Genomic DNA, 14,942 nt, shown 5'->3' with positions numbered 1-14,942 from the left:
AAAAAAAAAAAAAAAACAAAAAACAAAATTCCTTTAATCCCAGCACTCGAAGGCAAAGGCAGGCAGATCTCTCAGTTCGAGGCCAGCCTGGTCTACAGAGTGAGTTCTAGGACAGCTAGGACCATTACATAGAAAAACTGTCTCAAAAAACTAAAAATAAAAAACTACAAGTACAAATTCAATAGAGGGACAACACGGCCCTTTTCTGCCCTGCTCAGACCTTATGGTGGTTTTCGTCCCTGACTGAGGGTTCCAGTCTATGCTGGTTGGTGCATCTCTTCAGTCCCCTTCATGGGAATCTGCTTCCCAGGTTCCTGTTGTCCTGTGTTTGAAGGAACAGGTGGGGGAACAACTTAAGTCGTCCTGTGAGCAAGTACAGGTTTGGTTGAGTCAATGAGGCTTCATTTTTGGGAATTTTTCAGTTTCCCCTCATAGGGTCTCTGTTGTAACCTGGAACTTGAGATTCCCCTGTCTCAGCCTGTCTGAATACTGAGATCACAGGCCTACGTTATGTTGGCTTTTAGTTTTTTGTTACTAATAATTTTGAGTCAGGGTCTCAGTGGGTAGCCCTGGTTGACATGGAACTGGCTATCCATAGACTAGCCTGGCCTGGAGCTCACAGTCTCCTGCGCGCTGTGTGCCGCTATGCCTGTCTTTATAAAAAGGAAAAAAACAAAAACAAACTAACAAAAAAAAAAAAACCATGCTGGGTGGTTAAGAACACTTGCTGCCGCCAGGCGATGGTGGCGCACGCCTTTAATCCCAGCACTCGGGAGGCAGAGGCAGGCGGATCTCTGTGAGTTCGAGACCAGCCTGGTCTACAGAGCTAGTTCCAGGACAGGCTCCAAAGCCACAGGGAAACCCTGTCTCGAAAAACAAAAAACAAAAACAAAAACAAAACAAAAAAAAAAGAACACTTGCTGTGTTGAAATAAGAGCAGCGGGGCTGCTTCCCTCCCTGGCAGCCGGCCGCCCACATGGCTAGCTTAGCTTATGCCCCGAAATAATTACACGGAAACTGTATTCTTTTAAACACTGCCTGACCCATTAGTTTCAGCCTCTTATTGGCTAGCTCTTACATATTGATCTAACCCATTTCTATTATTCTGTGTAGTCCACAAGCTGGCTTACCAGGAATGATCTTAACCTGCGTCTGTCTGCAGTGGGAGAACCATGGCGACTCACTGACTCAGCTTCTTTCTCCCAGCATCCTGTTCTGTTTTCTCCGCCTACTTAAGGGCTGGCCTATGAAATGGGCCTAGGCAGTTTCTTTATTAATAAGAAATCATTCCCACATCATTGCTGCCCTTGAGACCTAGATTTGGGTCCCAGCAACCACATGGGGGGGGGGGTTCCCCACCCTTCTGTAATTCCGGTTCCTAGAGATCCAACGTCATCTGCCCTCAGGAACACGAGTACACAGACATAACACGCAGGCAAAACACCTGTACACATGTACACATGCTAAGAACTGTACGTGACACTGCTGCCCCTTCTCCTTCAGCTCTTGTCTAAACCTCTTCATCACTGGAACAAAAAACAGAGGTGTGACAGGAGCACCCCTGGGGAGGACAGAGTACCCGACAGGAGCACCCCTGGGGAGGACAAATGCCCGATGGGAGCACCTCTGGGGAGGAAGAGTTCTTTTGGACCCGATTTCACTTCATCACTGCAGGGAAGGCTTGTTCATGGCAAAGGAGCATCCGAAGGGTAGAGCAGCGTGAGCCAGCACCGGGGCAGACATCAAAGACACAGCCTAGGGACTCAGGTGCTGAGTCCCCATCCCCTAAAGACTGTGGAACACACTTCAGAGCCTTAGTGTGGGGTGGGAGAACTTCCAGTTCTAGGCATAGCAATCAATTATGGCAAATCCTTAGTGGTTTGTTTTTGTTATTTTTTTTTCAGATACAAACAGAAATATGTCCTTATTTATTCTCCTCTATTCCTGCTTAAAACCTACAGTATTCTTTTCTCACTTTGCTTTATTGGTGTGGCAGCCTCTGGAATTCAGTCCACATCAGGTCCTAAGGTGTCCATGGCAGACTGACCACCACTGACCCAGCCGGGGCCCTGTGACGGCAGGTGGGCAGTGTCTGATGGAGTAATGCACAGTGTGCACATTTAAAGGCATGCCTGTTTAGTCAGAATCCTCCCCTGAGGAGGTGTGAACAGTCTGCTCTCTCCTTGTAAGGTCCCTATAGCAAACGGAAGTAATCTACCAGTTCACCCAGTGAGTTTACCAGGCTTCCTTACTGGGGGAGGGACTAATGACAGGTGTGTGCTATCTCTAAACAGCTGCAATAGAGACCATACTAACCTACAGTCATAGAGATGGGCCCCACCCCACCGCAAACCGTCCCCAACCTGTGCATCTAGGACCTCCCGAGACTCAGCTCACAGGCCACATGCAATTAGGGCAGAATTGCATACAAATGGTGACCGTGTGTGTGTGTGTGTGTGTGTGTGTGTGTGTGTGTATACGCGCATGTACGTGTGTGTCTTAATCTCAGGTGAGGGTGATCCTGCAGTAATTTCCCAAATCCCCTCCAAATTGAAGGTGATTGAGTCTTGCAGTCGATCTGTCGAAGATGGGGGCTGCTTTGCCCAGAGGAAATGCATCCCACAACAGCCTTGAGGGTAAATTCCTAGAACCAGAATTACTGGGTCAAAGGGTCAAATTACTGTCAACAAGCTGTGGTCACATCTGAGTCTAATCCCAGCACTCTGGAGGCAGAGGCAGATGGATCTATGAGTTTGAGACCAGCGTGGTCTACAGAGCGAGTTCCAGAACGACCAGGGCTACACAGAACTTGTCTCAAACAAAGAAGATTTGTTTGTAGCTTTATGTGCTGCGTGTTCACATCAGCAGGTATGGTGTCTGAGGAGGCCAGAAGTGGGTGTTTTGTTTTTTGAGACAGGCTTTATCTGGGTAGCCCTGGCTGTCCTGGAACTCACGCTGTAGACCAGGCTGGTCCTAAACTCACAGAGATCCGCCTACCTCTGCTGGAATTAAAGGCCTAGGCACCATTGGGCTGTTAGTTTTTAAAACAGATCTGACTTTGTAGTTAGGCCAAATATTACGGACATACTTTGCAGTTTCCAAGTAGCCTCTAGAGGGCAGTAGCACCCCACCGAGAGCCTCTGTCCTGGGCAGGAACTTCCTGCCCCAGGATGAACTGGTCTCTATGTGAGTCTTGGAGCTGACCGCTCTATACCTTCTTGCTCCTGGCCGTTGTCGGCCTGTGGTCTTCAGTGGCTCCTACGCAGACCCCTGTAAACTTCTCAGATCAACGTCATTGGGTTCTCCACACTTTCTGTTGTAGCAGACACTACCACCTAGCTTGCTGGTCAGAGTCTTGGGCCTCATTCTTGGCATTCATCTGGGCCCAGCTGGATCCCTCCCTCCTTCCCACCACACAGCTCTCCTAGGTATCTTTCTGTCTCCAAGATGGCCTGTGCCTCCTGCTAGTTTGGTCAGAGTTATCTTTTTGTTGTTGCTTAGACAGGTAGCCCTGAATAGACTGGAACTTAACACATAGCCCAGGCTGGCCATGAATTTGCCATCTGCGTCTGCTTCCCAAGTCCTGGGAGTACAGGCAAGTGCTATCATACTCAGACAGATCATTTTCTCACTCAATTTTAACTAAAAAAAAAAAAGTATTCACAGCTAGGCCTTTAATCACAACACTCAGAAGGTAGAAGCAGGTGCATCTCTGAGTTTGGGGCCAACCTGGTCCAGAGAGTGAGTTCCAAGATAGTCAGAGCTACACAGAGAAACTGTTTCGAAAAACCAAAAGGTAAAAATATATTTACTTGCTGGGCGGTGGTGGCGCACGCCTTTAATCCCAGCACTTGGGAGGCAGAGGCAGGCGGATCTCTGTGAGTTCAAGACCAGCCTGGTCTACAAGAGCTAGTTCCAGGACAGGCTCCAAAACCACAGAGAAACCCTGTCTCGAAAAAACCAAATATATATATTTACTTGCAGTTATTGTGTGTGCCATGTGTGACAGCCACGTCAACAACTGTTCCTTTCCTGCTGCCTTTATTTGGGTGCCAGGGGCAGAATTCAGGTCCCCACACCCAGCAAGTGCTTTCGCCTCTGAGCCATCCTGCCCAACCTCTACATTTTAAATTCCCCTCGTTTTTGTTTTTGAGGCAATCTCATGTAGCCCTGGCTGCCTTCGAACTCGCTATCCACTGAGAATGGTCTTGTGCAGCTGATCTCCCAGCTTCCCAGGGTGGAGAAGGATGTGTGGTGTCTTCCTGGACAGCGACTCCCACCGAACCGGAAGCTCCCCATTTCGGCAGGCCAGCTGGCTAGCAAGCTCTTGGAGCTGCCCATCTCTGGCCCTCGCCCTCAGTGCTGAGGTTACAGGCTTGTGTCCGAGTTTATGGGGATCCCAACTCCACTCCCCATGTGACGGCGAGCACTTTACCCCAGGCTCTCTACGGCCACCAGGGAATGAGTCTCCCCATGGCTGGGCCTACCTCCACCGGAGTCCCATTACCGCGTAGCTCGTATTTGCTGAATAAATGAGAAGAGAAAGCAGTGTTAAAAGATCAAAACAACTTTCCTTTGCCTGCTTCACCGGTGAGGAAAGAACCAGATGCCCCATCTGTGAGGCCAACGCATCCCAGAGATGGGGTCAGCCTGCAGAGAGCTGTCGACGGTCTGCACATGTGCTTTAAGGGCTGGGAGCAGGGTGCAGGAAGCATGCTTGTTCCTCACAAGCCTCTCAGAGGTCAGCTAGGCCCAAACACCAGTGGTTTCCAGTTCTTTCTGACTTGTGCAAAGCAGACCGTCTGGGTGGTGAGCTCGGGGGTTTGGGAAGGTCCAAAGGCCCCACCGTCTTGAAGTAGGTTGAGTTAGGTCACCCTGCCCCTGTCCTGGCTGGAAGCCTTGAGCACAGTCTGGAGAAAGCTCTCTGTGGTCAGGTTCTGGGTGCGGGTGGAGTCCCCGAGCCTTTTGGCCTCTCATGCTTTCCTTCTCTTTGACCCCTGACTTCTCAGCTCTGCCTGCCAAGGCCCAGGGACTAAGAAGCCGAAGCAGGTGGTCACTGCGGCCTGGAGTGAGCACAGGTGAGGAGGCTGTGCTCACTGCTCTCTGAGTTTGGCTCTGTGATTTCAGGGTGGAGGAGGAGGCCTTGTGAGCGCTGGTGCTGGGGGTATCTTAGGAAGCAAGCCTGCGTGGGCCTGACCCCTTCAGCTTCCTCTGGAACAGTTCCTCTGAAGCACAGCCTGGCCTGTCATGCTCTGGGCACTTTCTCAGGTGTAGCTGGGGCCTGGGAACCAGTACAAGTGTCTCCCTCCTTACTATGAGCAGTTGTGCCCAGCCACTGGGTCTCCCAGGCTTGGAGTGCCACAACCTGTCTTGGCCATCTGTGACCTCCAGCTGGTACCCAAATGTAGGAGCTGCAGGCTGCGTTCCTGTAGCCCAGCTCTTGGCCACCTGGCTAGCTTATGCCCCGAAATAACAACACACAAACTGTATTCATTTAAACACTGCCTGGCCCATTTCTATTAATGTGTGTAGCACCCCAAGGTGCGCTTACCGGGAAGATTCTAGCCTACGTCCATCCTGGGTCGGAGCTTCATCGTGTCTGCTCCAGAGAGCAGAGCTAAGGCGTATGAGCTCACTTCCTCTTCCTCCCAGCATTCTGTTCTGTTTACTCCACCCACCTAAAGGCTGGCCTATCAAATGGGCCAAGGCAGTTTCTTTATTAGCCAATGACCTTCCTCCATCACCCAAAGGTGGCAGCTAGGATAAACCTAACCTTGCTGCTATTCCTCTGAGGCTGAGACCTTGGGGAAACATCCACACATGCTCAGTGCAGGAAGGGTTGAGATCAAACTGGGCAGAAGTGCTTCTCTGCTCTGCTGGGACCAGGCAGGGACCAGGTTGGCCAGGCCTGTTTCTGTTCTCACACACACTGGTAGCATGCCTAACGGCTGTCTGTTATCAATCTTACAACGTGGCCTCTCCTCATTCACCCGCTGACGCCAAGCCAGAATTTTTCTCCCATGGGGCAGCCAGGTTCCATTTGGAACTGGCCAAACATACACAAGCCAAATTTGTTCTCACGCCACCTCTCCCAAGTCCTGCCTTGAAATGGCAGCCACAGTAGGCTGGCCTCACTTTCTACACTTGGTTTTGACTTGTCATGCCCCTATGGCATCTCTAGTGGCTGAGCCCCACCAGTCACCAGGAAGCCTCACCCAGACTAGCTGCCACCTGCTCCAGTGTCTGTTTTGAAATCAAGAACCTGTGGGTGGCGCTATTGCTCTCAGAATGTCTTCTCATTTGGGGTCACAGTGAGGATAAACCTGGAGGGGAGGAGAAGCCTGCTGCCCTAGCCTTGGTGGCTCCAGACCAGTTGCCTGTTGACAGGCTGGGCTTTCCTGCATGGGGTTGACTTGGGCCATGGTCGTTGACTTTAGAGCCCAGCAGGACCTGACTCCTATTTTTGTTTGTTTTGTTTTTTGTTTTGGGGTTTTTGAGACAGGGTTTCTCTGTTTAGCCTTGGCTGTCCTGGAACTAACTCTGTAAACTAGCCTGGCCTCCAACTCAGAGATCCGCCTGCCTCTGCCTCTGCCTCCCCAGTGCTGGGATTGAAGACATCGTGCACCACCACCGCCCCAGCTGTGGGCTGACCTCGAGATCACGTCCAGTGAGCCCAGGGCATCTGCTGCCTGCCGAGGAGTCAGTCCTGAAGGGAGGAAGCTTGGATCAAGGCATAGACAGCTGTTCAGATTTGTTTTAAAAAATATTTAATATCATAAAATTTCAAAGCACACCCTCTATTGGATAAACCGGCAGTGTAGAGTGCCCCTCTGACTTTGTAGGTTACCCACAAATTTCGTGCAAACAGAAGAGACTGGGAGATTATTAACCCTGGTTATGCAGACGGTACAATTATAGAATTTGTAGTCTATCCTTTAAGTTTTAAATTTAAAATTAATTTAAAAAATATCCCCAGAGACCCCAGTGCTACAGCTTGGTCTGTCCCACAGGTGGTCACAGCACAGGGCCACCCCTCACTCTGAGATGTTTTGGGGTAAGCATAATTTTGTTGTTAATACAGCAACAGCAGGGGGACATTCTGGGGGAAGATGGCATTGCTAGGAAGGCTGGCTTGGGCCACACAGCCAAGTCCATTTTAAACAAGATACTATCAGCCAGGCGGTGGGGGCGCACACCTTTAACCCCAGCACTAGGGAGCAGAGGCAGGCAGATCTCTGTGAGTTTCAGGCCAGCCTGGGCTACAGAGTGAGTTCCAGAATAGTCAGGGTACACAGAGAAACCCTGTCTCAAAAAACCGAGAGAGAGGGAGGGGGAGTGGGGGAGCGGGAGGGAAATGGGAGGAGGGCAGGAGGTGGAAATTTTGAATGGTATTATTTATAAAGCAATAAAAAAAACTAAAAAAAATAAAAAAAGCTGAGAAAGAAAAAAAACGTGAGAGAGGGAGAGAGAGAGAGAGGGAGAGAGAGAGAGAGAGAGAGAGAGAGAAAGACTATCTACACACACCTCTACAGGTGGCAGGTGCTGCGGGCCCTGTGGGCACATCTGAGCCTTGGGTGAGGGGGCTCACAAGGGCAGGTCTAACCCAGTACCCAGTGGGCTCGTGTTAGCACTGAGGACTAGACAGGGCACAGGGACACCAGAGCCAGGACTTGATAGTACTTGTGTTCTGCTCCACTCCAAACCCGTGCCCCCCGCCTCTCTTCCTGTAAACAGTAGGGAGTTTCTCCACAATGCATCTCCTACTTTCCTGCAGCTAGACACGGGAAAAACACTGTACCCAGCTGGCATCCAGATGTGCTGGGCTGCAGCCATGAAGATATCATGAGGGTGTCTGTCCCCCACAGTCAGTCCTGCCTTTATGTCCTGTGGTGTTTTCTCATTGCCCTTAGGGGCCTCCAGTGAAGGTCATTTTTGCTTCTGATGTTTACCTTGGGTGGTCAGAGGGCACTGTTAAGCCAGATGGTCTTTGTGGTAACGCTGACACTCCAGGTGCTATGTTTATGTACATATTTATCTATCTTCTCTAAGACTTTCCACTCCGTGTCACCCATGACTGCCAGATGTCCAAGCACTGGAGGCTGTGACTCCCAGGCCTTTGCTTTGCTGTGGGAGGAAGTCACAGTGGCCCCGTGCCCCTGCTCAGCCTTGTGTCAGTACAGAGGCTGCATTTCCCACTCCTTTCACATACGCAGGTGCCCTGACCACACCCGGCTAGATGCCACACTGATGCCTCTGCTTCCTGCTTTGGTTCAGGGGATTCTCAGTTAAGATTGAGAGGATGGCCAGGGAGGTAGAGAGGTCCTCTGGCAGGAAATGAAAAAACATGGCTCCAATTTAGATCTGGGATGTCCCCAACAGCCTGTGGACTTGAGGCTTAGTCCAGGCTCAGGAGCTGGTGGCAGCTACGGCTAAGGAGGTTTTTCTGGTCATGGCTTGTGTCATTGAAGGAGAGTCTGGGGCTCAATCTGCTCTTTCCTTTCTTCTTTTCTTTCTCAGAGAGCTTCCTGTCCTCTCTGAGATGAGTGGCTTTGTCCCGTCTTGCTCTCTGCCACAATTGGTTGCCTCACCACCAGCCAAAAGCGGTGGGACAAGCTAACCACAGACCTCTGAAGCTATGAGTCAAGAGAAAACTTTTCCTGCCTCCAATTGATTGTCTCCGGCGTTTTGTTACAATAACAGAAAGCCAGCTTTGTATTACAGGTGGGAGATTTAAGCTTGGGTAAGGAAGGTCATTTGTCCAGACATTAAGAAGTCAGTGTCCTGACATTCAGGCAAAGGCCTTGTGCAATCCCAGCCAGCCTTTCTTTGAAGCCCAAAGCTCTTTTGTTCTTTTCTAAAGATTTATTTACTTTTATGTGTACGAGTGTTTTGCCTGCATGTATGTCTGTACACCACATGCATGCAGAGTTACTGGAAGCCAGAAGAGGGCATTGGGTCCTCTGGAACTGGAGTTATAGATAGTTGTGAGCTGCCGTGTGGGTGCCGGGAATCAAACCCTGGCCCTCTGGAAGAGCCGCCAGTGCTCCTAACTCCTGAACCATCTCTCTAGCCCCAGAAGCCTGAAGCTCTTGGCGAACTCACCATCTTGCGGATATCCTGGGCCCATTCTTGTATACATGGAGAGGTCCCCTCCTCCGACCTCACACAGGAAACCCTCTCAGGCCCAAGGGGAAAGGCTGCCAGCCTGCAGCATGGCCCCAATCTCACTCCCGCCAGCCTCACTCGGGTGAATCCTAGCCTCCCTGAGGCCCATTCAGGGGTGCAGAGTGTGAACCCCAGCGAGTGCATCCCTGGGCACCTGGGTGGGTCCACCTCCGCTGGGTGTGTCTCTAGATGGGGATGGGCCCGGGATCTGCTCTTAATGACACAGTTTGGGCAGCTGGACTCTGTTCCCGCAGGTAAATTACAGGCTTAGCAAGTCAGAAATCAAATAAACGCTCCAGCTCCCAGGGGCTGCCCCAAGGAGAGCAGTGGTTTCTGAGCCTCCCCACCCAACTCGGCCTAATTACCACCTGCCATCCCCTGGGACAGGGGCCCTTTCTTTGACTCACAGGTCCCAGAAACAGGATGGGGCTGCTGGGCCCCCAGGGTGACGCCAACTTGGTGACCAACCTGTTCTTAGTTCCCAGACATAAGCAAACGTGGACACTCCTCCCCTTTGCCCCACGCCTGACTGGAGGGCCTAGGCGGAATGGGAATGGGTGGCTTTTCCTGGAGAAGAGGGAAGCCGAGACCTTTCCCTCGGAGTAGCTGGTGGCGGCATTCTGCGGCTCTGTGCTGAGGATGTGGAGGACGGTCCAGGTGCAGCTGAGCGCTCGGATGGGGATCCCTGAGCAGGCCATCAGCTAGAAGAAGCAGCGGCCCCCACTGGTGCCAACCTGCACCGGTCACTTCAGGGTGTTCTCGCTTCTGTCTCAGCGTCCAGCCCCCAACTGGTCAGCATGGTTGCCGTGGTAGAGGGAACTGGAAGTTCCCAGGGTCCTTTGCTCCTAGGCAGAAGGGCAGGCCCAGGACACAGGTCATAAAATGTCCCTTTCACTGGTTCCAGCCAGACGGTTCTTTTGTTCTCTTTTTTGAGACAGGGTCTCCCTGTGTGGCCTTGAACTCAGAGATCTGTCTCTCTAGTGCTGGGGTTAATGGCGTGCACTACCACAGCTGCCTCTGACTAGTCTAACAAGTTAACCACAGCTGCCTCTGACTAGTCTAACAAGTTAACTCCGCAGCGCAGGAGGACAGCCCTGCACTGATCTAAGTGGGCGTGTCTGTTACATCTAGACACGCCCCCCACCCCCTGCCGCGGTGAATGGTGCAGAGCCCAGATCAGCCAGTTTCACACTCCAGGGCCGCCTTAGACCATCCAGGATTGACCATTCTGGGCTGGGGATGGCCAAGGACCGGTCTTCCTCTCATATGGGGGGGGGTCTTCAGTGCTGACCCCAGACCCCTCAGTCAGCACAGCTCTGGGATGCCATGTGCACTCAGTCTGTGCTTGGGGGAGCGGAAAGGGGTGGGCAATAGGCCACAAACCCCAAGGAGGGGATAGAGGAGCTGGGAAAAGACCAAAATTTTAGCAGGAAGTGGTCAGGGGAAGTCAGGGCCTCCCCGTTGACCCCGTCTGAGCTACGATAGCATAGGAGGGTTTCCTGCCTCTGGAAAAGGGCCCGACCAGCTGCGAAGCAGGGCCTCAGTGGCAGCCGCAGGCCTTGACCACCATGTTGCGGTGCTTGCGCAGGATGACGTTGTTGCTGCTGTCGTAGTAGAGCACAGAGGTGGCACTCAGTTTGGTGGGTGCGCAGCAGGCCTTGGGGACGACATCTGGCTTCATCAGGTGTACCTGGCAAGGAGGGAGGGGATGCAGACAAGGGCATGAACCTGGTGCCCTCCTCAACGACCTGCCCAGCAAAACCCTGGCTCTCACTTGCTCCCTTTCCAGATGCTCTTGCTAGATAAACACAAAACCACGGGGCACCAGGATTCCAGGAAAAGCATTCTAGAATAAGGTCTAGACCCCAGAGTCAGTAAGCACCAACGCCTGTCAAATACAGGTTGCGGTGTGGCTCCTGCTAGAACCTGCTTCCATCGCTCACCCCCTGAAGGAGCAGTCAGGGAAAAAAATGGGGTCAAAACACAGAGGCAGAGGCAGGGCTCTGGGGAGATCTCAGCTGGCTGTGCAGGAAGCCCTGGACTTGATCCACATCACATGAATCAGGCATAATACTGCACACGTATAATCCCAGCACTCTGGACTGGAGGCAGGCGAGCAGAAGTTCAAAGTTATCCTTGGTTATACACAGTGTCTGAATCCAGCCTGGGATATATGAGAGGGAAACACCAGTAATGAGCCAAGGCCCAGAAGAGCAGAGAGCCCAAGAGGAGGCCCACCTGACCAGGCATGACGGATAAGCATACATGCACACTAGAAAGGTCAGCACCACCATGTCCACTGGGCACACTGAGGTCACACAGGCTGCCATGGAATGACACTCTGTAGCTAAGTCTGCAGAGAAAGCCCCCCTCACTTGCTGACATTGTTCCCACTGCCTGATCCCACCCCCTGGGTTCTAGCTGGCCACTGTGGTACTGACCAAGGACTGCAAGATCGCATGATTGGTGGCATTCATACAGGAATCCAGTGGGAAGGCGCACTCCCCCTCGCAGTAATAGGCTGAGTAGCCTTGGGGGGCGATGACCCAGTCCTGTGGGGGGAAAGGTAAGTCACATCAGCGTGTCCTTCCAAGACCACTGGCGCAATTCCTGTCACAGGGTGACCTGAGGCTGTGAACCCTCATCCTCTCAGCAGGCAGGGTGTGACCCCAGCTCTGTCCTCCAGGCCCCACCCTCCTCTGCTGTGTCCCCCATGGCTGCCCCCACGCCTCCTGCAGCAGCTGTGGCAGGAAGAGCGCAAAGACCCGCCCACCCAGCCTCAGTTTCCCCATTCTAGCGCTGACAGTTTACTGGGCAGAGGGCTCAGGTGGCCTCCGTTTTCACAGTTAAAGGCCCAGTAGCTCCACCCCTCCCTAGTGACACCAGGCTCTTCAGGTGGCTTTCAGGGAGAAGCAGACATTACCAGCCAGCCGAGGTCCCGGAAGCTGACGTAGAGCTCATGCCTACGGCAAACATCTCTGCCTCGGGAGCCGTGGCCATCATCTGCAGGGACAAAACAGTACCAAGTCTATTCAGAGGTTCCACTCTACGGAGTTGCCATGGGTACTGCCAGTGTCGGGGTGGCATTAACAGGCACATTTACAAATGGAGGACAACAGGAAGCTAAACCATTGGAATCCCAAGTTCTACCTCTGGATCCCTGCTCAGGCCATGACCCAGCTCAGCAGTGGCTCCTCAGTGGCTCCCATCACCACAGGGTGTGGCTGTGTTCACACCTCGGCATACATGGCTTCTGATTTCTCTGCACACTTCCCACCCTCCCTGCCTGGCACACCAGTTAGATTCATTGGCAGACCACCGCTTTCTGAAGGGGCCTCAGATGACGCTCAATCCCACCCTCACCAAAGATCCCTGGGAGTCTGTTGGGATGGGGAAGCTCGTTCGTTTTCTTTGGCTGCCTCTTCTTCAGAGGCCTCACTGCCCGAGGGGCCCGCACAGGACTCGGGCTGGCTCTGAAGAAGGTGACCATGAAAGGCTGTCTGGAGCGTGGTGCCTGTTGTCCCAGCAGACCTGTCAGGCCAGGATCCATGCTGTGCCCTGGGAGATGGAGACAGAGATAGAGATAGAGACAGAGACAGACAGAGAGAGAGAGAGAGAGAGAGAGTGACTGACTTGTGGATGGTGGTGTGGCATCTATGAACCTATTTTCTCATCTGAAGTCCAACCCAAGCACTTGGGCCAGCGGGTATGAGGTGGCAGGGACAAGGACCTCAGCAGCCACAGGCATAACCTGACATAGATGGGAACATTTGGCAGGTGTCAAGGGTTCCGCCCATTAGTTTCCTCAGGCGGTTGTCACTGTACCCCAAATCACAGTCGCTCAGAGATGAGCAGAGTCCTCTGCTGGTGATGCTCAGGACCTGGACTCCCTTGGTCTAGTGATCTAACACCCGGTCCCATCTTCATCCTGCACTTTCTGGGGACTAGAACGTGGGGTTCATGACCCACCAGCTCATGGCTGCCTCCGCAAGGACATTGTTAGGGCTTATCCTCCCAGCCCGGCAAGCTTGATCATCCACGGGCAGGACAGTCACTGCCCTGATACCCACGACCCTGATCCCAGTCTAAGCAGGACCAGAGGTCAGAACAATCACAAAGTCCTGGGTCCAGTTCACATCAGGCTCAATCCAGTGCTGGTGTTGTGTTCACCAGGCCAGCCGATGGCTTCAAAGAAAGGGAGGGGCTTGAGGGAGCCAAACCGGAGCTTGACCACGGGAAGAGTGGAGCCTATGGGGGGAGGGGTCCCCTGAGCCACTAAGGACTGCAGATGCCTCCACAGTACAGTCAACCCAGGAGAGCAAAGCCTCCAGCACCGCTCAGACTTTGCTGGGGGCCCCGTCCTTTCTAACTGCAGAAGTAACACATTAAGCTGGCATGGCGGCAATCTCCTGCAAACCTGACATTGAGGCGGAGGATACAGGAGGATGAGGACGTCAAGGTCATTCTATTCTATGTATTGAGTTGGGGGTCAGTCAAGTAAAAGCCTGTTTCCAAAAGCAAACAAGGTTCCGCATGGTGGCGTATGTATTTGATTCCAGCACTCAGGAGGCAGAAGCAGGCAGATAGCTATGAATTTGAGGTTAGCCTGGTCTCTATAGGTGAGTTCTAGACCCACCAAGGCTGTCTCAAAACAAACAAACAAATGAAAAAACAAACAAACAAATAAAATTAAAGATACAAACCAAATAAAAACAGGCAAACAGTGTGATAAACACAGGAGGGTAAAGAACTTTCAAGAAGGAAGAGTAACCATAAATTTCATTCACAACTCCAGAGCTCTGCTATTTCACATCCTGGGCTGCTTCTGTCCTGCTAGTTTAAGTAGTAACAGTCTTTAGCACTGCAAACCTTTCTCATCGTTAGAACCATTAGAATCATTCTGCACGACAATGGCCACACTCAGCAGGCATGACAGGGCTCAGAACCATTCCCTTTGGTGCCCTTTGAGATTCCTACACCGAAGCCCGACAATGCTCATGTTATCCATCACTAAACACAGTTCCATTGTTCAGTTGACAATTGTTCAGTCACAAGCACTGACGCACACATGTACATGCATGTATATTTACAGACACTAATGTGACTCAGTGTTCTCACTTAGTGTACTCAGGGTCCTGGGTTCTACCCCAACCCTTGAAGAAGGTAAAAGAGCCCAAAGGGCTGAGGCCACAGCTCAGGAGTGCAGCCTTATCTGGTAAGCATGAAACCTTAGGTATAATCCCAACACACACTGTAACGAAACAGAACACACTCATAAGTGCATGCACACTCAGGTCTGTGTGCTCCGTTTGCATTCTACCAGGCTCTTCACACAGAGTCAAGGCCACTGTCCACTGTGGTGGACAGTCCACTCAAAGGTCAGCCCTTCAGACAGCTGGACTCCACACTCCACATCTGGACCGGACTCCAGATGTCCACCTGCCGCTTGAAAGGAAAGCTCATCAATGCAACCTTTGACCTATGACTTCACCTTCTACTAACAAAAGTGCGAGGCCTGAGACCATTGCAGGACCGTGGCTCAGGGCTATGGGACAAGGGGACAAGGGGCATGGGCTGCAGGCGTGGCCCGGAAGAGACTCAGATGAGGTCAGGCAGGAGGAATGGGATCCAGAGCGAGGCTGGTGGGAAGCAGGTGGTGTGAGAAGGCAGAGCCTCAGGCAGAGGGAAAGATAGCCAGGGCCCGGGGCCACACATGGGAGGGCAGAGCAGCTGGGCGCTGGAAGGACCCACAGTGTCAGGCCCTGTGAATGACACAA

At 52.3% G+C, this 14,942-nt stretch overlaps 2 protein-coding genes across 2 annotated transcripts in view; both read right to left on the bottom strand.

Moving 5' to 3' along the window:
* Positions 1 to 10,705: 10,705 nt before the first annotated feature.
* LOC101982387 (bone morphogenetic protein 8A) overlaps positions 10,706 to 14,942 on the bottom strand; it is a 25,351-nt gene continuing 21,114 nt past the window's right edge. The window contains exons 4-7 of the mRNA XM_005353288.2: positions 12,529 to 12,723; positions 12,089 to 12,168; positions 11,607 to 11,717; positions 10,706 to 10,855 (exon numbers count right to left, since the gene is read on the bottom strand). Of these exons, the coding sequence (XP_005353345.1) occupies positions 10,706 to 10,855; positions 11,607 to 11,717; positions 12,089 to 12,168; positions 12,529 to 12,723 (536 nt within the window). The remainder of the gene's footprint in view (positions 10,856 to 11,606; positions 11,718 to 12,088; positions 12,169 to 12,528; positions 12,724 to 14,942) is intronic.
* The window catches only part of LOC102002187 (succinyl-CoA:3-ketoacid coenzyme A transferase 2A, mitochondrial-like), a 4,811-nt gene continuing 2,978 nt past the window's right edge, over positions 13,110 to 14,942 (bottom strand). The window contains exon 2 of the mRNA XM_005353358.2: positions 13,110 to 13,222. Within this exon, the coding sequence (XP_005353415.1) occupies positions 13,110 to 13,222 (113 nt within the window). The remainder of the gene's footprint in view (positions 13,223 to 14,942) is intronic.

This window comes from Microtus ochrogaster, chromosome 10 (genome assembly GCF_000317375.1).
Source record: "Microtus ochrogaster isolate Prairie Vole_2 chromosome 10, MicOch1.0, whole genome shotgun sequence".
In the NCBI taxonomy this organism is placed as follows: Eukaryota; Metazoa; Chordata; class Mammalia; order Rodentia; family Cricetidae; genus Microtus; species Microtus ochrogaster.
The sequence above is the reverse complement of the archived record's forward strand: the minus strand, read 5'-3'. Positions and strand labels throughout refer to the sequence as shown.